This window comes from Danio rerio, chromosome 4 (genome assembly GCF_052040795.2).
Source record: "Danio rerio strain M-AB ecotype USA chromosome 4, GRCz13ab, whole genome shotgun sequence".
Taxonomy (NCBI): domain Eukaryota; kingdom Metazoa; phylum Chordata; class Actinopteri; order Cypriniformes; family Danionidae; genus Danio; species Danio rerio.
The window spans coordinates 50,601,997-50,622,887 of record NC_141024.2 but is presented as its reverse complement, the minus strand read 5'-3'; the positions used below and the strand labels follow the sequence as shown (position 1 = coordinate 50,622,887).

The window sequence follows — 20,891 nt, the reverse complement described above, 5'->3', positions numbered from 1 at the left end:
GGCTTTGTTTGAAAGTTAAACAGGTTTGGTGCTGAGAAATGGAAACTGGTAAGTATATGTAAACTCTCTATGTTTGGTTAATAAATGAAGTTTGAAAGAAAATGTGTCTGTGGTTATTTCAGTGTTGATATGGGCTATTGTTTGACATAAAATTGAAATTTTTACATAAACACAATGCTAATCTTGACAGAAAAAACAACATGTACACATTACACAAACAAACACATGCACGATACAAATAACACAAAGGTCCATGTTTAAAAGTATGTACGAGTGCAATGTGATGTGTGTTTGTTAGTCACAGTGTCTTAGTTTTACACGGTGACATCCAGAATTTATACAATTTTTAAACAAGTGTGAATGTTGGATGAAAGGAGAGGAAGGGGGGAGCAAAACAAGAGGACGGACAGGTGCATGAAAGAAACAAGGAAAAAGAAGATTTAAAAACAAGGGTAATGGAGGAGGAAACAAACAATATAAGGGGAGAGGAAAAAATGTGAACGAAAAACAGACGTCAGAACAAGAACAGTGGACACAAGCGTTTTTTTTAACATTTTATCATGGAATGCAAGAGGTTTATTGAATGTGGAGAAATTTGAAAAATGTTGGTGTTATGTAAAGATAGCTGACATGATTGTTTTGCAAGAAAAAATTTGGAAAAATTAAAGTGGTTCAAAATGGTTCAAAGTAAATGGGATGGTCAAATATCATGAGTTGGGAAAAGCATGGCGATGAAATTAGAAAAAGTTGAAGATAATTTCATAATTTATAATATTCATGCATCCAGTGAAAAAAAATGAAAAAGTGAACTTCTTTATAAACGTTAGTATAAATGTAAAAAATGGCAGAATGTTATTGTAGTTTGAGATTTTAATACTGTTTTCACAGAATTAGATCTGGGGAGTAAGATGGTATAAAGAAAAGACAAGGGGAGAAAGGAGCTACTGCAAATGATGACAGAATGCAATTTAATAGATGTGTGGAGAGAGAGGAATAAGACAAAGAGGAAATTTTCAAGAATGCAACTGGTTTTAAATGAGGTGAAGTAGGATTGATTATATGTTATGTAATGTAGAAATGAAAGACTATATAAAAAGTGTATTTTACAAAAACGTTGTATTTAGTGATCATTCGATTTTTTGTGTGAAGTTAGATTGTGTAAAAGTTGAAAGGGGATTAGGTGTATGGATTTTGAACGCAACAATTTTAATACATGAGACATACAAAGAAAAAAAAATCAACAAATAATTGTAAACAGTAAATTGGATAGAATGTATAGGAAAGATAAAAGAATATAGTGGGACAACATGAAGTTAGACATAAAAAATGTTCAATAAAATATTGTAAAATAATATAATTAGAAGCAAAGCAAAGTACACTGTTGAAGGAGATCGAAGTACAAAATACTTCTTTAACTTAGAAAAGACTAGACAGAAAGGAGACAATGAAAGAGGTGTTGGATAAAAATGGAGAATTAAAACAAGGAACGGAGAAAATGACTATTTGTTTGAAGTGATTAAAAACTTTGGATTTGGGGAGAATTTTAGGAAATGGATCAACATTTTTTATTATAATATTTTGACATGTATTAAATGCAATGTTTTTTTTTATCGGAATGTTTTCAACCAACAAGGTCTATGAGACAAGGATGTCCACTATCTGCACTACTGTACACATTAGTAGCTGAACCATTGGGACTTGCAATAAAAGCAGTCAATGGAATAAAAGAAATACAAATAGAAGAAAGAACCGAACTTGAGCCAATTTACCAGTATGCAGATGACACAACTTTGTTGGTTGAAGACATCCAAATTGTAACAAAGGCAATGGGGATTTTAAAGAGGTATTGTAAAGAAACTGGAGCTAAGATTAATATATTAGAGAATTAATCAATAAAACCTTTGCCTACAATGTCAGGTTTCTCAGTTTGCAATATCTCAATCTAATTTCCATCTAAGTTCCATCCATCTGCCCTTCTAATTCTCATACACACACTCTTTTCAACTCTCAAAAATGTGGTATGTGCTGAGTGTTACCCCATTGCCTTTTGATTACTATAAAAGAATTTTGAAAATGTGTTTAGATTTCTTATCGGGAAAAGGAAGAGCAAAAATAGCATACGACACGTTTTAAGGATATACCCCCTTTTAAGGATGAAAACATTAAGGACAAAATTGGTAAAATGTTTTGTAGATGTTAAGAGTAAAGCAGTGTGGAAAAGTGTCATGGGCTATTTTTTAAAGAAATGTGGTCAAGTAAATAAGGGATGTAGTGTATTATGTATGAAAACAAAAAAAGAAATGTGGACAGGTTTTAGAAGCTTGGGGAAGCTTTTTAGAAAATATGCTCATTGTACCTAAAGGAAGAAACCAGCTCTTAGAACAACCTTTGTTTTTAAACATGAATGTCAAGAAAGATGGAAATGTAATATATTATAAAAAAATGGTGGAAAGCTGGAATTAGGCAAGTGAAGGATGTGCTCTATAAGGTGATAAATGGTGATAAAATCCATTACAGGTAATTGAAGACATGTTATCGGAAAATGAAGTGAATTAAGGGAAAAGAACACTTGTAAAACAGTTTGAGGATTTAAAAAGAGCAATACCACAGGAATGGGTTGAAAGAATTGAACAAAACGAAAAGGGAGAAAATGGAGACATGCCTGATTTGTATTTTAAAATTAATTTAATAATAAATAATTAATTCACTTTTTGCTAAACTTACTCTCAAATTTGCTTATGATTAGATTGCAGATTTCAAAAAGCTGTGTCGACAGTTTGGGGTTGATAATGTTGGTTCCAAAATAGATCTCATCCTCAGACTTTGTGATTAAATGTCAAATAGAGTGACATACAACAAGGTGTTTGAAAAGATTTGGGGTGCTTCAGGTGAGTTATGGCATGTATGTATCTGCATGTATAAGTACTGTATATGTATATATGCCCACATGTGTACAGTATATGTTAAACATTTGAAGTGGATCAAAGTTTTTTAAATTATCCTAATATATGAAAGGATTGCTGCTCGAGTTTTAGGATAATTTATGAAAGGTTTTTGATCCACGTTAAAATGTACTATATTGTTGTTGAAATGGTTTATTTAGTGTTTCAATAATTTAGTTTTTTTTTTGTGTGTGTGTGTGTGTGTGTGTTTATAGGTGGTGTAGGTGTAATCATGTGTCCGTGTGGGATTGTTTACTCAATCAAATTTAACCTGAGAGCTGAGAGTCCACATGATTTCTCGGACCTTCTGCTGTCATGTAAGAATTTTCCTAATATCACAATCTATGATTACCCTCGAAGCTTAGTTGCACACACAAATAAAAGATGTCCACGATGTCCACTTTTCCACCCATTTGAGGGCAGAGTGCAAGACCCCTCTGCTAAAAATATTAAACAAGCAAAAGATGGAAAACTAAAAGTTCACTTTCCTTGGCTGGCACACACACAATTTTTAAAAATATTCTTCATACTTGTGTAAATATTTTATCAAAGTTTTAATGACTACCTCATAGGGCCACATAGTTCACAGCATTTAACCTTTTTTTATTATTATTTTTGTTTGTCTTAGCCCACAGATTCACGGACAAGCATGTGTTTTCTGAAATGGAGATTGTACCTGATCATGAGCCAGTGTTCAAACAGGCACCAAAGGATTTTGGTAAAAATTGTTGTTTCTCTGTTTTTCTCCTTATTCTTCTGTAAGGGACCGAGGGTCAAAGGAAACAGAACACAAGCCAAAAATCCTCCACTTGAGATTTATTCTCAACAAATAGGACATAAGTCCTCAAATTAATATAATTTAACAAAAAAGAAAGTAAAGGAACATGAGGCCAACATAATCAACCAACACAAAATGACCTGCTACAATGAAGAACAGCCAGGCTTATAAAGAAAAGGATGAGCTCATTTAAATTACAAAGGGATAAAGACAAAAATTCATATTACTACATACATCACAAAAACAAAATAAATGCAATAACAACATTACCACAAAAATAATAAAATCAAACATTAACCAATATAAACAAATAAACAAAATCAGAACATAAATATTTGATCAAAGAGGATATCTACAATAACTTCTCCCCCTGCATTATTCAAGCGGTTGGTTTGCCCGGGCGGAACCATTTTGCATAAATCCGGCGTTCCCGCCCGGACTCCAATCTTTGCCGCACCGGAAGCCACCCGGCCACCACTTTCTGTCTCCAGCGCACCACTCGGTAACCCAAAAGAAACAAACATTAATCATACAACGAAACTAATTTGTGTGCACTCCAAATTAATTTAGTAGTAACAAAAATTTATAGTTTCTATAAATAAAGCACAAGAAAGAAACTAATGTGTATTGTGATTTGTATAATAGATATGGAGAAAGAAACTATAAAATGAAATGTCATGTCTGCATAACTGTGAATATGTTTGCATGGTTGCGTGTGTGTATGTGTGGTTGTGTGTGTGTGTGTGTGTATATACGCACGCTGTTACACAGAACTGTGCGGCCAACCTTTCAGGCCGTCACACTCTCCCCCTCTTCCAGAACTTCACTAGAGCATCGGGACAGGTAGTCAGCAGTAACATTAGTTTTTCCCGGCACATGTTGTACTTTGAAACTGAATGGCTGCATTGCAAGATACCATCTCGTTATCCGCCCATTTGTGTCCTTCATTTTCTCTAACCACTGCAATGCCTTGTGATCGGTCTCCAAGACAAACTCTCCACCCAACAGATAGTACCTCAAAGAATCCAAAGCCCACTTCACGGCCAAACACTCTTTTTCAATGGTAGAGTAACGCATCTCCCTTGGGAACAACTTTCGGCTGATAAAGGCAACGGGTCGTCTGGCTTCAGGCATACCCTGCAAGAGAACGGCACCTAGGCCCCTCTCTGAGGCATCAGTCTGTACAACAAATGGAAGGTTAAAGTCAGGATTATAAAGTACAGCATTGGTCGTTAAAGCTCCCTGGATGTCTCGGAAAGCTTTCAGTTTGTCCTCAGTCCACTGCAACTGATTCGGGCAATGTGTCCCCACCATATCTGTCAACGTGGCAGCTCTACTGGAAAAATTGGGTATGAATCGATGGTAAAACCCTGCCATACCTAAGAAAGATCGCAAATCCTTGCGCGTTTGTGGCACAGGACACTTCTCCAGAGCTTGGATCTTCCCTATTTGCGGTCGGACCATCCCTTGACCTATGACATAGCCCAAATATTCAGTTTCTCTCTTGGCCACAGAACATTTCTTCGGATTAACAGTCAGGCCTGCACTCTGAAGACGCCTCATCACCTCTTGAAGATTCTGCACGTGTTCATCACAGGTGTTGCTGTACACAACATCATCAATATATGCAGCTGCAAAAGTCAATCCATGCAATACCTTATCCATTAATCTCTGGAACGTTGCACCAGCTCCATGCAATCCAAAGGGTAACACCTTAAAATGAAATAGGCCCCATGGTGTTCTGAAGGCAGTGAGCGGCCTAGAAGACAAGGTCAGGGAAATCTGCCAATAGACTTTAGAAAGATCCATTGTCGTTATATATTGGGCTTGTCCCAATCGGTCAATCAGATCACTAATACGAGGAGTAGGATAAGAATCAAATTTAGAAACTGAATTCAGATACCTGAAGTCAATACAAAATCGAATACTCCCGTCTTTCTTGGGCACGAAAACAACCGGCTGACACCACTCACTGTGGGATGGCTCAATAATTCCCAGATGTAACATCATTTCCACTTCTTCCTTCAACTTCTCCTGCAGTCGCTCAGGCACTCTGTAACTTCGACGTCTCACAACAGCCTCAGGTTTCAAGACTATATCATGCTGGATTAGTTTGGTAAAGCCTGGGAATTCAGAAAACACATCAGAAGTGCAAACTGCTCTCACTTGCAACTATTGTGCCTCAGACAGATGATCTAGTTCAAGATCTCCCACATTTGGCTCAGGCAAATACTGCTCATCTGATTCCTCCTCTTCGACAGACCATTAGAGACCTTAACTCTCCTTTAGCTCGAGGGGTCCACTCTTTTAACAGGTTAACATGCAGAACTCGACTGGCTCGTGCTTGACCCGGTGTAAAGATCTCATAAGTTGTGGGACTGAGTTTCCTCTTAACCTCAAAAGGGCCTTGCCATTTAGCCAACAGCTTACTTTCCTCAGTAGGCAACATCACAAGTACCTTCTGGCCAACTTGTAAATTTCTCTCTCGAGCCGCAGGGTCATACCAAAGACGTTGCTGTTCTTTAGCTTTAGTCAGGTTGGTTTGGGCCAAACTGGCCATTTTCTCAAAGCGTTCCCTCATCTGTAAAACATAGGAGACAACATTATTGGGCTCTTTCTGATCAGGACTGTCTTCCCATACCTCTTTGAGCAGAGCCAGTGGGCCCCGAACATCACGACCGTATAGCAACTCAAAGGGAGAGAAGCCTGTAGAAGATTGGGGAACTTCTCTATAAGCAAATAGAAGATAGGGCAGCCACTGGTCCCAATCCTGGCCGGTCTCAGTTACAAATTTCCTGAGCATCTATTTCAACGTCTGATTGAATCGTTCAGTCAACCCATCAGTTTGAGGATGATAAGGGGTAGTTTGTATGCTCTTAATGCCCAGAAGCCGGTAAACCTGTTTTAGCAGTGTTGACATAAAATTGGTACCCTGGTCAGTTAAGATTTCCATGGGGAAACCCACTCTGGAGAATAACTGGACCAGTGAAGTAGCAATAGATTTAGCTTTCACAAACCTTAAGGGAAATACCTCTGGGTATCTTGTGGCATAATCAGTTATCACCAACATGAACCGGTTACCTGATCGACTCTTTTCAAGAGGTCCGACAACATCCATCCCAAGCCTTTCAAATGGGGTGGTGATAATAGGAAGGGGTTGTAGCAGTGCTTTCCTAGGACTCTGGAGTGAGACTTTTTGGCAGACAGGACAACTTTTGCAGAACTGGGCTACATCTCCTTCCAAGCCAGGCCAATAGAAATACCTTTTGATTCAAGCAATGGTCTTATTCTTCCCCAGGTGGCCAGCCCAAGGAACAGAGTGGCTCAGATGTAATACAACCTCTCGAACACACTGCGGAACCACCAACTGTCTCCGTGGCCCAATCTGGCGATAAAGTATCCCCTTGATCCTCACAAACGTCACAGTCTTGTCATCCTCAGGTTTCTCCTCCTCCTCCTCAGCATCTACAGATCTACTCAAACACTCTTTCAGGCTGATATCACTCTGTTGCATCTGGATGATATCTATTGGCAACTGGAAGTCAACAGGCAAATGACATGAGACAGGTTTAAAGGCATTGTGTTTTACCTTTTCTCTGATCTTCTCCCTCCTTGTCTTTCTCTTCTCTGCCACGCCAGTCTCTATTTCGGTCTCAAAGAAAGGTAATGTACTCAATGTATGCACATGTTCTTCATTTGGTTTCGCCATTGATCGGGTGACTACCATATTACACTCCTGTGCTGGATGCAACAATTCAAATAATACAGGTAGATCACGACCCAGAATTATTGGAAAAGGTAAGCTGTCAGACACACCCACCTTCAGCACATATGCTTGCCCTTTTACCTTCATACTGATACTGGCTGTGGGCAGCAACCTCTCATCTCCATGCACACAACGAATGGGCAGCTGATTTCTCTGGTCGATCAAAGCCGGTGGCACAAATCTCCTGTCCATCAGAGTCTGATCACTGCCAGTATCTATTAAAGCAGACAAGAGTTTACCATCCGACTCCACAACAGTCATCCTTAAAGCGGTTGAATCAGCTGGGATAGGGTTTTTCTTGGGGACAAAACACAGATGCATAGACTGTACAGAATTCTTTTGACAATTTGGTTTGATGTGCCCTTCTTGCCCACACATATGGCATATTGGCGGCCGTCTTGACGTCAGACTCAAATTGCCAGGTGCTTTACCAAAGTAAGGTTTACCTTGTCCCTCTGTCTTCTGTCGGCCCTGCCCCATACTAATAGAGCAATTCTCACCACCAGACTTAAATGTCCAAGGCTTACTCCTTCCTCTAGCTGCCACAAACACATCAGCCCATGACGCTGCCTCCGAAGCAGATCCAGGGTCACGTTCCCTTATCCACACCTGCAGTTCAGGGGAGAGTATTCTGAGGTACTGTTCAAGTATAATAGCTTCACTCACCTCTTCTACAGTCTTCCCCTTAGGTTGAATCCATTTAGTAAACAGCTCTTTAAGACGGCTATAAAGCTCCTTTGGACTTTCGGATGGATTAACAGCCAGAGAACGAAACCTTTGTCGATATGTTTCAACATTGATGTCATTTTTCTTCAGAATAGCAGACTTAACTTTATCATAATCAGCTGACTCTGTCACTTCCATATTAACATAGGCTGCTCTGGCCTTACCAGTCAACAGTGGAATCAGGTGCCAGACCCAGTCACTCCTGTTCCATCTACAAGCAACAGCAATCTGTTGAAAGGTGACTAGAAAGTGCTCCACATCGTCAGTCTCATTTAACTTTTCCAGCCTAGGCACTAGAGAGGGGGGCAGGACTATGTTATCCACAGTTTGATCAGAATTATTCTGACGTACCTGAGTCACTGGCAGCCCATCTGAATTTAGCGGGTTTGCATCAGACCATCCTGAGGCCTCTTGATCATCATCAAGCAGATGAGTGGTTGGAGAAGTGCGGGCTTGAACCTCCATCTGTAGCAAACTAAATTGGTGCTGGAGAGCTTTAAAGCGTCGCTCCTGATTCACATACTTCCTCTGTCTGTCCATCTCACAGCACTCTGTCCTGGCCATGTGTGCTCTTAGTAAGCTTGCAAGTTCAGCCACTGAAACTTCAGTTACCCCTGCTGGCTTTCCTCCAACAGCCTCTTCAGCCACCACTTGGACTTCCTCTTCATCATTATCTTCTCCTTGATGCAGAGATGGGTTCTTTTTCTTGGTTACACGACTCATAATGAATAAAGGGGGAAGACAAAAAAAACTGCCACGAGGGGCAAATAGACTGGCTTGTGTTCTAAACCAAACTCAACATCCCACTTCTTCTGACACCATCTGTAAGGGACCGAGGGTCAAAGGAAACAGAACACAAGCCAAAAATCCTCCACTTGAGATTTATTCTCAACAAATAGGACATAAGTCCTCAAATTAATATAATTTAACAAAAAAGAAAGTAAAGGAACATGAGGCCAACATAACCAACCAACACAAAATGACCTGCTACAATTCTTCTTCTTCTTCTTCTTTCTGTTTTATGGCGACTAACTCATTAAAAAGCATTATCGCCACCTACTGTACAGAATCTTACTCCGATGATGGGTCTGAATATTAGAAAGGGCAACAGAAAGAAACGAGGAGGGAGGGAAAGGGACAAAAAAAAAAAAACTTGGATGTTTCATATTCTCCAATCTTTGCATCTAGACCACATACTCATGTCAGCGCTGCGTGTTCAGCTCCTCTAACATAAAGGGCCTTCATGATAATGATTGAGTATACTCTCACCCATAATTATTAGACTATAATCTATAACCTAAACCCGAATACTCGATATACCTAATAAACGCTCTAAATACTTGCCAATCTATTATACCTTTTCCTAGAATAATTTTATATATTGTTTTATCTTCCCCACACTGACTGAATAACATATCGCGATGTTTATTATACTTGCTACATATAAATAATGCATGATCTACATTTTCAGTTACACCACATACATCACATTTCCCATCCTCATGTAAACCCATTAACGCAAGTGTTGCATTTAACCCTGTGTGTCCCAATCTTAATCTTGATAACCACACCTCTTCCTTCCTATTTCTTCCTTGATTTAGTGTTGACCTGCTACAATGGCTGTTTCTCAATTCCAAGAACGAAGAGAATGGACTTGCGTTCTTGTAGAGTGCGGTCTTGCCAGGTGTCCTCGGAAGAACGAACTCAGGAGACCGCGAGGGCAGAGAATGCGTCCTTTGAGAAATGGGATGCTGCGTTCTTCCTGATGGTCATGTGACCTTCATGCGTTTTAAATGGAAATTATTTAAACATTACAGCCTTCATACAACGATTTATTGTTTCCCCCCTCTTCAAAATATATACTTTGCATAAAAGCATTATAAATATACTCTGCACAATATAAATAAAACACATTTTAATACGAATTTCATCAAACAAACACCCTTAATGTGTTTATTCCTTTATTAAGATGTTCATGTTAATGTTTACTTTCACCGCTTCATTTAGGGAAACTCCTGAGGTAAATAAGTAATATCTCTGAACTTTAATAATAAATCTAAATAAAATGCTGCAATTCCCACCTCCTGTTGCAATGACTTCTGGGACTTCCAGAGCGAGCTCGCTGCTGAAGTCTGCATCGGTGCGTCCTCGATATCAAGAACACATCCGGGAAGTTTTACGCGTCCTCCGTACTTGCGGTCTTGAGTATTGGAACTGAACTTAGGCAGCTGATGATGACGTTGCACGAGAACACGAGGACGCAAGACCGCTGAAGAACGCATATTGAGAAACAGCCAATGAAGAACAGCCAGGCTTATAAAGAAAAGGATGAGCTCATTTAAATTACAAAGGGATAAAGACAAAAATTCATATTACTACATACATCACAAAAACAAAATAAATGCAATAACAACATTACCACAAAAATAATAAAATCAAACATTAACCAATATAAACAAATGAACAAAATCAGAACATAAATATTTGATCAAAGAGGATATCTACAATAACTTCTCCCCCTGCATTATTCAAGCGGTTGGTTTGCCCGGGCGGAACCATTTTGCATAAATCCGGCGTTCCCGCCCGGACTCCAATCTTTGCCGCACCGGAAGCCACCCGGCCACCACTTTCTGTCTCCAGCGCACCACTCGGTAACCCAAAAGAAACAAACATTAATCATACAACGAAACTAATTTGTGTGCACTCCAAATTAATTTAGTAGTAACAAAAATTTATAGTTTCTATAAATAAAGCACAAGAAAGAAACTAATGTGTATTGTGATTTGTATAATAGATATGGAGAAAGAAACTATAAAATGAAATGTCATGTCTGCATAACTGTGAATATGTTTGCATGGTTGCGTGTGTGTATGTGTGTGTATGTGTGGTTGTGTGTGTGTGTGTGTGTGTGTGTGTGTGTGTGTGTGTGTGTGTGTAAATACGCACGCTGTTACACAGAACTGTGCGGCCAACCTTTCAGGCCGTCACACTTCCTTCTCTTCTCGTTCTTTCTCCTTTGATGCCCTCCTTCTTCCACTTGTTGTTGTAAGAGTATTACCTTTTATACATAATGCATCAACTGTTTTTCAATCTAAAGGCACACCTCCACCCTCTGTTAAGACTGATAAGAGATCCTTAGTGAACCAACACAACAACTGTAAGAATTTAAATTGTTTATATTTTTCTTTCATATTGGTTGTCATTTTAAATGGGGTGTTGTTGCTAATTATTTAAATTTTATATATTTTGTAGTGACTGTTCAAACTTCCACTGGGAGTATTTTCACTCTGGAATGTGTGCAACCAAACAAGGCATGCTGGACACAGCCACCCAGTCCAGTCCAGCTGGAGAAGGTTAGATTTATATATCATGAAACATGTTGATTCATTAGACGATCATTAAACATACTTTAACTAAAATGCATAAAGATGAACAGTGAGAAAGATATTGTATTGCAGTATATTATAGTATGTTCTTTTCATAGTTAAACCATGCCTTACTGGAGAGAGGGCCAAAAGATGAATTCCTAGCATCTGTTGGAGGCACAGTCCTCACCAGGTTGTATTTCCAAACATTGGGACTACTTCAAGATGTAGAGGCGACAGTAAGATTCTGCAAACACATTTTGGTATATCAATACCTTAACCCAAGTAGTAGAATAAATTTATCCTTGAATGATTACAGATTTTGAATGCTTGCCTTTCTGTAATAAAGGATGTTGCTGGCCTTCAGGTAATGCAAAGAAGGACCTAGACCAAAAAGCTCTTTATTTAATGTAAAAGATTGTATCTGCTTGTTTAATTGTATTTTAATTTATTTTCACTTAACAGGGTATAACAGTCCATTTGTTCAGTGCATATGTGACAGTGACTTGGTTGCCTCCAATGTGTGGTGACCCACTGTCTAATGTTCCTGTGAGTGTTATTGTGTGATTTTGTAACTGAGGCAGTGTAGAATAAGTCATTTAGTGTTTGTGTTGTAAATACTACATTTCTTTAAAAATTCTTATGATTTTGTTTAAGGAAAATCTGGCAAAAATGAATGGAATATATCAAAGTGTTTCACTTATTTTAGATATAAAACCTGAAAAGGATTCAGTTCATGAAATGTAATGTTAAAGTTGCACTGTCATAGATCATGAAGCCAAAAAAAGGGAGATCTATTGGCCTGATTCCCTCTCTGAACAAGGCTTCAGTGATACACGCTACTTGAGCAGTTACAGGTTTATGAGTGAAAAGTTCAGAGTTCGGGATAATGATAGTTCTGTTTTTAACCACATATTCCCTTTTTTTTTTTTTTTTTCCACTTTTTTCCTATTTGTTCAGATTTATCTATTTTTATATGTTCATTGATGTTCTTTGTTTTCTAGGGTTTTATTGTTGTTATTATTACTTGGCATTAGTTTATCTGTTCTTTATTTTCCAGTCTGACATGCAAGTGCTAAGACACTGGTGTTGCATAGTTTTGCTGACAAACTACCCTTTGAAGTAAGTTGGGTCTTCTGAATGTAAAATGTTTTCAGTTTATCAGTGAACCTTTAGCCTAGCAATTTTACATAAAACTTATTATTTTTTTTTTTTTTACTGAAAAATGCATAACGTTTTTACATTAATCTTAGTTTTTTATTTTAAAAACATTTTTTGGTCAGATGCTGAAAGAAAAAGCCTCAGGAAAGGAATGAGAACGCAGAGAGCAAGTAGGCTTTACACTGGTATTTTTAATGCTACAATTAGCAGGAATAGGATGTTTTTAAATTTTTTTTGTTCATTTAGAGGCAATCGACCCCATCCCAATTGACGATTATCTGACCAAGGTATGCCTAATAGAAATATCTTTAACTCTGAGTTTTATTTTAATATGCATATGTTAAGCAGCAATTTGGCCATATTGTCGGCTATTTTTGTTCAGATGCCTCCTGAGATCCTGCAGCAAATTCTTTTGAAGGTCATCACAGAGGATGGTGATGTGGCTTTCCTGCGCCTCTCCTTGACGAGCAGGATCTACAAAGAAATTGTTAGCGATGCTAAGTTCAGGGAGCAGGCTCACTACATTTGGCTGGACAGTAAGTTATTTATAAACAAATCTTAATAGTGACTAAGGAAAGTGCTTGGCATATTCCATATTTGTTTCTATTCATCTCTGTCCGTCTGTCTGTGTGTACACATGATAAAGAATAAAGAGTTTGTCAAACACTTTTAACAGTCCTGTATTATTAGTTAAACTTTGAATTATGTTTGTGTCTTGCTAAATGTACTTGATTTTTATTCAGGTGTCATCAACTGGAGTAGGTTTTCTGAGGACTACAAAAAAGAGTTCAGAGTGCCATGTTCCTTGACCGAATGCCCTAAATGTGGGGACATTTTTAAAGACTGCCCACCTGGGTATGTTGGGGATGGCAGGAAAGGAGTCCTGCGAGGATTCTACTCCACCATCGACTTCCCAGGATACTGCTTAGCAGAGTGCCACTTTAATGCTGGAGGGGAATTCCCCTATGAAAATGTTTAATTGTTTTTGTTTATTAAAGACAATCAAAAAAACGCTTAATTTTTTAATCTTAAATTATTATTATTTTCTTGGTAACTTGTCAGTCTTACTGCTGTACATCTGTGTACACACACACACATATATTAGGCAGCACTAATCATAGTTCAATCGTGGTATTTGTAGAAAAATTAAATGTGGCCAAAAAACAATTATCACCAGTACTTCTGCAAAAGTAAAACTAGTTAACTTCTGTAAGTGTAATCTTTCAGGAATCCTTTTTAAGAAGTTATATTTTTGCTGGAAAAATACTAATGAAATTCACCTAACTGTTTTCTTTATTGATAAAATTCATGATTAGATAATATTTATAATTACCATTGAAACATTTAGCAGGAATAACCGCTTTTGTGTATTTTATTAACAATAAAACAATTTTTAAGAAGTTGTAAATGCATTTCCTGTTTACTGACACGACGTAGTGGCATCGACGTTATTACGTCTCCACTAACCAATGAAATTACAGGTGGGCGGGGCTGCAGATAGGTGTACTTGGCTTTTTTCCTATATTTGTGTCTGCCTATTGTTGTAATTGTAGTATGTTATGCTTGTTTATACATAAAAGGCCTACTTTGTAAATTTTTTGAACATTTATTAAAAAAAAAACATAAAAGTTATATTTAGTATCTAAGCATGACATTGTGATTAATAAACTCTTTTAGTTTATATTTTGCCCACATAACATTGCTGGTTAGAAATATATAATATAAACAATCAGAATGTTAATAATTAAATAACATATTACTCTAAAATTATTTATCTTAAAAATATAAACCTAAAATTTTAAACTTCACACACACACTACTTACAGACAGCACACAATATCAGTGCACATGAGCAGTACAATATGTATTGCATATAAATAATCTTTTGAATGAACAGATAGCTAGTGGCCCATTTACACTGAGTGGTTCGGTTTGGTACGATTTTATGGCCGTTTCCCCTGTCAAAAGGCATACTGAACCGAACCGTACCACTTTTTCGGCAACCATTCAAAAGGGTACCAAACATGAGAAAGGGTACCAAAAGGCGGAGCTAGACGAGCAGCTAAACGCTATTGGTTTACAGAGATACGTCATTCGCTTACACAACAAGCCAGAATGAAAAAAAAAGAGCCGCCATGCTTATAATACAAAGCCAAGAGATTACACCGGAACTATATATACACATAATAATGAGCCATGGTCAACCTGCGCTCAAACAAACCTTGTCGTCGCCTTGATGAACAGCCACAATGCCAAAAAGAAGAGCAGATCTACCCTGTGCTCCGTCGTTTTTTTACGAGCCAGTTTGATGCGCGAGCGGTTTCGCTGTACTGCTTGCACTCGCCGCCTGTCTATATCTAAAATAACAAACTACTTGAGCTGATGAGCTGACCATTTGATTGGTAAATTAATAAACTATTTGCAAATGTGCATAAATATGGTTATCGGTTAATAATAAGCAGAAATACATTAGATTTTGCTGTATTTGGCTTTAGCGTTCTTGGGTGGCTCACCAATGTACGTAAGGATTATAAGATTTAGGTGAGGATTGAACCCAGGTGTGACGACCCCAGGATTTCAGTATGGATGTGGCAGATCCTGATTGGGTGCCTGGTTGTTCACTAATTGGCCCAAACCATATAAAAGCAATTGTGTGTTAGCTTCTGGAGGACGGTGTGGCTACGGGGCGTCCTCGTGTAAAGACCATCTCTTGATTTCTGCAACCTTATGGTTTTGTTTAGCATTATTTATTTGTGTAGTAAAGTAGTTATTTTCTTTATTTTCCCCTAGACATTTGTTTGTTGATTTTGTTGCTCTATTTAGTTTTATGTATAATAAATCACAAAAACGCTGCGTTCAGCGTTATATATATAAATATATAAATATTTTTTATGATTTTTAATTTTTTTAAAAAAAAAAATCATTTTTCATGATTTTTGGTGATTTTTCAAGATTTTTTCATTTTTCATGATTTTTAGTGATTTTTTTTTTAATTCATTTTTCATGATTTTTGGTGATTTTTTTTTTTTTCCAAGATTTTTTCATTTTTCATGATTTTTTAAGGGTTTTCGAGATTTATTAATTTTTTTTGTGATTTTTCGAGATTTTTGCATTTTTCGAGATTTTTACATATTTCATGATTTTTCAGGATTTTTCCATTTTTCATGATTTTTGGTGATTTTTCAAGATTTTCCATATTTCATGTTTTTTCGGCATTTTTTGAAATTTTTCATGATTTTTAAAGATTTTTCATGATTTTTTTTCATAACTTTCTCGATTTTTCCAATTTTCATGATTTTTCGTGATTTTTCATTTTTCATGATTTTTCGTGATTTTCCATTTTTCAGCCGTCAAACGCACAAAACGCTCAATGCGTATCGCGCTATTCGCACTGTGCCATTCACTTAATTTGCTCCGCGGCATTTGCGCGTATCGCGCCGCAGGATGTCTATTCGCGTGTTTGCATTGACTTAACATGTAAATCACTCGCACTTGACGCGCGTTCCGCGTCTGGTGTGAACGCACCATTCCTTTTCTGCCTGCTTTCTCTTTCCTTACCTGAGTCAAATTAGACACACACCTGACAATCAATTGTGTTTTTATACACCTACCTCTTCAAACAGAATATGAAGGGAAAGGGCTTCAAAATTTACCCCCAAGATATAGGACAGCACTACAGCACCTTCACACATCTTCATATATATATATATATATATATATGTGTGTAAAATTTGGCCCGGGAAAAGTTTTTTTTTTTTTTTTTTTTTTTGCATCTGGCCCTCCGCCCAAAAAGTTTGGACACCCCTGGTTTAATGTATAAAAATTGTGAACAAACTTAACTGTTGATATCTTAAATAATAAAGTCAAATAACCAACATTTCTCAAAATGGATATCTCGTTTTACAATGAAACTCTTCACATATCTCACACATCTCAAGCTAGTCAATGCTCACTGTGTGTGGTTGCCAGTACGTTTACCAAACAACACGATAAAGCAATAAACACCTAGATCTTGTCATATTTTCATTGTCTTTTTGTTCTTTCTAGCTTAATAAAGAACAAATAAATTCAGTATCAGAATATGTTATGCTTATATTTATATATTTATTGCTAAATGACGATGTCAGTTTTCTATTAGCCTTGTTACAAAGTGAATGATTTCAGATTCTCAAAACATTTCTGCAATTTATTTTTGCAAAACGAGGGTTGGATACTCAAAAATGTCACTCAATTATATGTTATCAGAGATCATAGATATAAGAAACTCACTAAACTTAGTTTAAGCGGTCCACCCTATTTCACCAAGTCCACTCATTTCTCTCCTGACCCCTGGCATATAGAGACAGTTTGAACAGACCTTCGAAAATTGTCTATTGTAGTTTCTGGAATACACAAGCACGTTGCTCCCAATATAAGAGGGCAATTCGCGCGCCTCCATAGGAAATCATGAACTTGCATGTAAAAGATGTAATATGTGGCCAGCTAAGTCCACTTTAAAGAAACCAGGTATATAGACTCTTACATGTAATATAATTATACAATAAATTTCCTTTTTTCAAAAAACTTCATCACGATTCACAAATCATAGAGAATATGCAACAGCATTCCATATTGCATGGCGGCACACTGTTTATTTATAGGCAAATTAAATCTGATTGAAATCACAAACTATCTTAACTGCGGTTCACAATCCATTTTAGTCAGTTTCATTGTTTTTCAATGTTCTGCCTTATTTATTTAATTATATCATGGTAGTTGTTCCAAAAGCTGGTTCCAAACAATATTCAGATTAAGAGAATAATCTATAATAGATTCCTGCATGCAGTTTTGTGGGTTAACTCTTCCCTGACCCATGTACACCACTTGGATATGTTTGAGAAAACTCTAACCGATCAGTTTTAACCATTTAACCCAGTCATGACCCATGTACACCACTTCAATTATTTATGAAATCATTCACAAATCAGTTTTGGTCAGTTATCCCTTCTTTGAGTCACTGCTTTTCTGGTTTTTTGAAAACTTTCACAGATGAGTTCAGTTAACCCTTCAGTTAACCCTTTCCTAAATCAAATGTATTCATTTAATGATTTGTGAAAACTGTCAGAAACCAGTTTTGGCCAGTTATTTCATTTGTGAGTCACTTTTGTTCTGAGTAAGACTGAGCATGTTCAAAAGAGGACAGCAAACATTTACGAGACAGCGATCTCAGAGAGTTTGTCTTGTTAGGATCAGAATTGGATTCATTCCCAATGGAGAGGACTTGCTATATATACCAAGGCATAAGTGCAGTTTTAATATAACATTTTGAACCGTTTTTATCAATCAACATTGTTAATAATATTGTTTAAATCAGAGATGTGCTGTTTTTCTGATTATGCGATTGTGTAATGAAGTAGGTATTATCCAATGTGTTAGGCGGTTAGGTGTTGTGGGGGGTTCTAGGCAGAATCTCTGGATAATCATGATTTCCACAGACTGGTCTCCACATATTATAGACTTATATATATATATATTTTCATACATTTACTTACTAGACATTGATTCTGTCACATGACCTTGTTTATAATTAATCTGAGGAGCACACATGCCTTTTACAAATAAATGAAATAGGATGAAGTTAGTTTAACTAGACCAGATTCAGTTAGTGTGCAGGACATGCAAAACAAATATTTATGTTTTTTTGCTAAACATTTTTCCATCATTTGCAGCTGGGGTAACACAGAAAGTGTTGGTTATAGCATAGACAATGGCAGAGGAGGAATTCATGAAAACAATTAGAGATGAATTCCCACAGCTGCAGGACAGGGAATTTACACTGTGCCAAATGAACAGCCACTGAGAAGTTATACCGTTACAGCTCTCCACAATTTGCCCTGCCACAATTAAGGCCTGCCAGGAGCTAAGGCAATCAAGATCAGCTGTGTACATACGACCCAAGGTATGAATATTTAGCTCTTTCTCTTTTAAATAACCAGATGAACAGTTGGTTCAACATATCATTATAGACAAACAAATTTGAATGTATGCCACTTGCTTATGTTGTCGACAATGTGATGTGGTAATTAAATAGTAAAATGTAGATGTGTAATTTCATTCTGACACTTAGGCAGCATTTTGGCCTTTTTCAGATTTTGGAGCCAACTAGGCAGCGCAGTATACTGTAAATTTCTCAAGTGTTCAAGTCTAGGATACTGAAAACGATCAATTACAGTTTTTGTGTATGCAAGACAGTATTCCTAGTTACGTTTTTGGGATACTTTTTCAGGTTTTGGAGCCAGCTGCTTAGGAAAACTTATCTGACACTGACAATGTTTTCAAATGTTGAAAGTTTTCAATTGCTGTGCTTTAATATTCTGAAAGAAATTAATGTATGATTTACATGTGAGAATATTTCTGCATTCAACATGATGTCCCCTTATTGTTTTCAGGTTCTGGAGCCAGCTGAAGTTGAAAATTACCCTAAGACAATGTAATTGTTTTAAGTGTTACATCTTAAGACTTAAAGAACCAATGTATGATTTACATGTGACAGTTTTTCAGAATGCAAAGCTGTGATTCCAAATAACAAGATTTTGTGCTTTTTCAGATTGCAGATGTTGCTGTGGATGACAATGAACTACCAAATAACAATGTAAATATACTATTTTCAATTTTAAGACACTACATGGAATATGCATGTCAGTTTTTTAGAGGTGACTTTTTTTTTCTTTTTTTTTGAGCCAGCTGATGATATTTATTTATTTATTTATTTTTTGGCCAGTATGCTTTAAAATAATTAAGGCTTTTAAAAATTATAAGTAAAGCTAAGTAAGTTGATTAGGTTTGCAGTAGATTTAGAAGTTATATTAAAATAAATCCAAAGCACACAGTATAACTGCTTGGGTAATAATCTGGCTTGAAAACAGTTAAAGACCTTTAAAGACAATATTATATGTTGTAATTAACACTTTTCTTGTAAATAATACATTTGTGCAGGACTTGAGGGCATGGAGGGCACTAAGGCAGGAACAAGATAGAGTACAATCTCTTTGAAAACAGATCGAGCAAGGGTAAGTATCATAATCAAAGCATTGATTATTCTAATGTATACAGTTTAAGTCAAAATTATTAGCCCCCCTGTTATATTTTAATCATTTAATATTGTTTCCCAATTTCTGTTTAATGGAGAGATTTTTCTCAACACATTACTAATCATAATATTTTAGTAAGTTCTATGAGTTTTAATATTTTATGTTGTAATAAGTAATTTTTCAAATGTTTGACGTGATGACAGCACATAATATTTGACTTGATGTTATTAAGATATCAGTATTCAGCTCAAAGTGACATTTAAAGGCTTAAATATGTTAATTAGGCAAGTAAGGGTGAAAAATCCTGTGAAAAATCCTAATAATGTGATTTGGGCTAATAATTTTGACTTCAGCTGTACAATCAATTAACATTTAACATTTATGTTAATACTACCCGGTGGCTCACCTTTTTATTTTTACATTTTCAAATGCATCAGGAAAGAAGGAGACAGCAAATGCAACAGCAGAAAATTGTAGAAAAGTATGTTTAACTTGACTGTATCTAGATCATTACTGTTTTCTGTGTATAACTAAAAACTCTGTACTCTTTAAAAAGGCAATAGAGGATCGCCAGATATAAATATATCTGCACTTGTTTAGTCGGCTGATGGAGTCACATTACAATTCAAATACCCAGATGGGAGAATTATGAAGAGGACATTCAAAGTCACGCAGCCTTTTCAGGTTAATAATCATTTCACTTGTGTACCCATTTATTGGAAAAAAATAATACATTACAGAGCTTTTATTTATTTCTTTCACAGGACTTGGTTGCATCTGCTGGTCTGGATGAGATGGCAAGTGAGATTTTCTCTCGCTATCTCCCTTATATAGCAATTTGGGAGGTACACTACAGGACCATGGCATAGTAGGATGTTCTACATTTTGTGTTGCGATTGTCCTCTGATGAAATACAGGTTAAAAAAAGTGTTTTGTTACATTATGTGATAATTACAAATGATAATTAACAGCGTGAATCATCGTCTTGATTATTTGTTTACTTTAAAAGTTAACCTAGAAAGCAGCTCTAAAGCATTTTATTCACGTGATTTGAGCCCATTTCATTCTGTGATATCTAGACTT

At 36.7% G+C, this 20,891-nt stretch overlaps 1 protein-coding gene across 4 annotated transcripts; it reads left to right on the top strand.

Moving 5' to 3' along the window:
* On the top strand, positions 1 to 14,415 carry si:dkey-122c11.1. Of its 4 annotated transcripts, XR_015941992.1 has the most exons (12): positions 1 to 3,259; positions 3,571 to 3,660; positions 11,310 to 11,369; positions 11,465 to 11,565; positions 11,697 to 11,816; positions 11,897 to 11,944; positions 12,043 to 12,126; positions 12,638 to 12,699; positions 12,861 to 12,908; positions 12,985 to 13,025; positions 13,121 to 13,274; positions 13,482 to 13,742. XR_015941992.1 is itself a non-coding variant. In XM_087245537.2 (11 exons), the coding sequence occupies exons 8-11, from the start codon at positions 12,890 to 12,892 to the stop codon at positions 13,715 to 13,717; spliced, it is 450 nt and encodes a 149-aa protein (XP_087101663.1). In that variant the 5' UTR covers positions 10,805 to 10,863; positions 11,310 to 11,369; positions 11,465 to 11,565; positions 11,697 to 11,816; positions 11,897 to 11,944; positions 12,043 to 12,126; positions 12,638 to 12,699; positions 12,861 to 12,889; the 3' UTR covers positions 13,718 to 14,415. The 4 variants fall into 4 exon arrangements, 3 of the variants coding, with proteins under 3 accessions (XP_088505713.1, NP_001121769.1, XP_087101663.1); XM_087245537.2 differs by lacking the exons at positions 1 to 3,259; positions 3,571 to 3,660 and adding an exon at positions 10,805 to 10,863 and having other exon boundaries at positions 13,482 to 14,415; XM_088649587.1 differs by lacking the exons at positions 1 to 3,259; positions 3,571 to 3,660; positions 11,697 to 11,816; positions 11,897 to 11,944; positions 12,043 to 12,126 and adding exons at positions 4,164 to 4,222; positions 7,019 to 7,287 and having other exon boundaries at positions 13,482 to 14,415.
* Positions 14,416 to 20,891: the final 6,476 nt, after the last annotated feature.

Excerpts from the sequence above, each read along its gene's own strand:
- si:dkey-122c11.1 (NM_001128297.2), top strand. The coding sequence starts at position 12,644 with ATGCAAGTGCTAAGACACTGGTGTTGCATAGTTTTGCTGACAAACTAC. Across the intron at positions 13,026-13,120 it reads TTGACGATTATCTGACCAAG|ATGCCTCCTGAGATCCTGCA; the intron begins GTATGCCTAATA and ends ATTTTTGTTCAG. Across the intron at positions 13,275-13,481 it reads TCACTACATTTGGCTGGACA|GTGTCATCAACTGGAGTAGG; the intron begins GTAAGTTATTTA and ends ATTTTTATTCAG.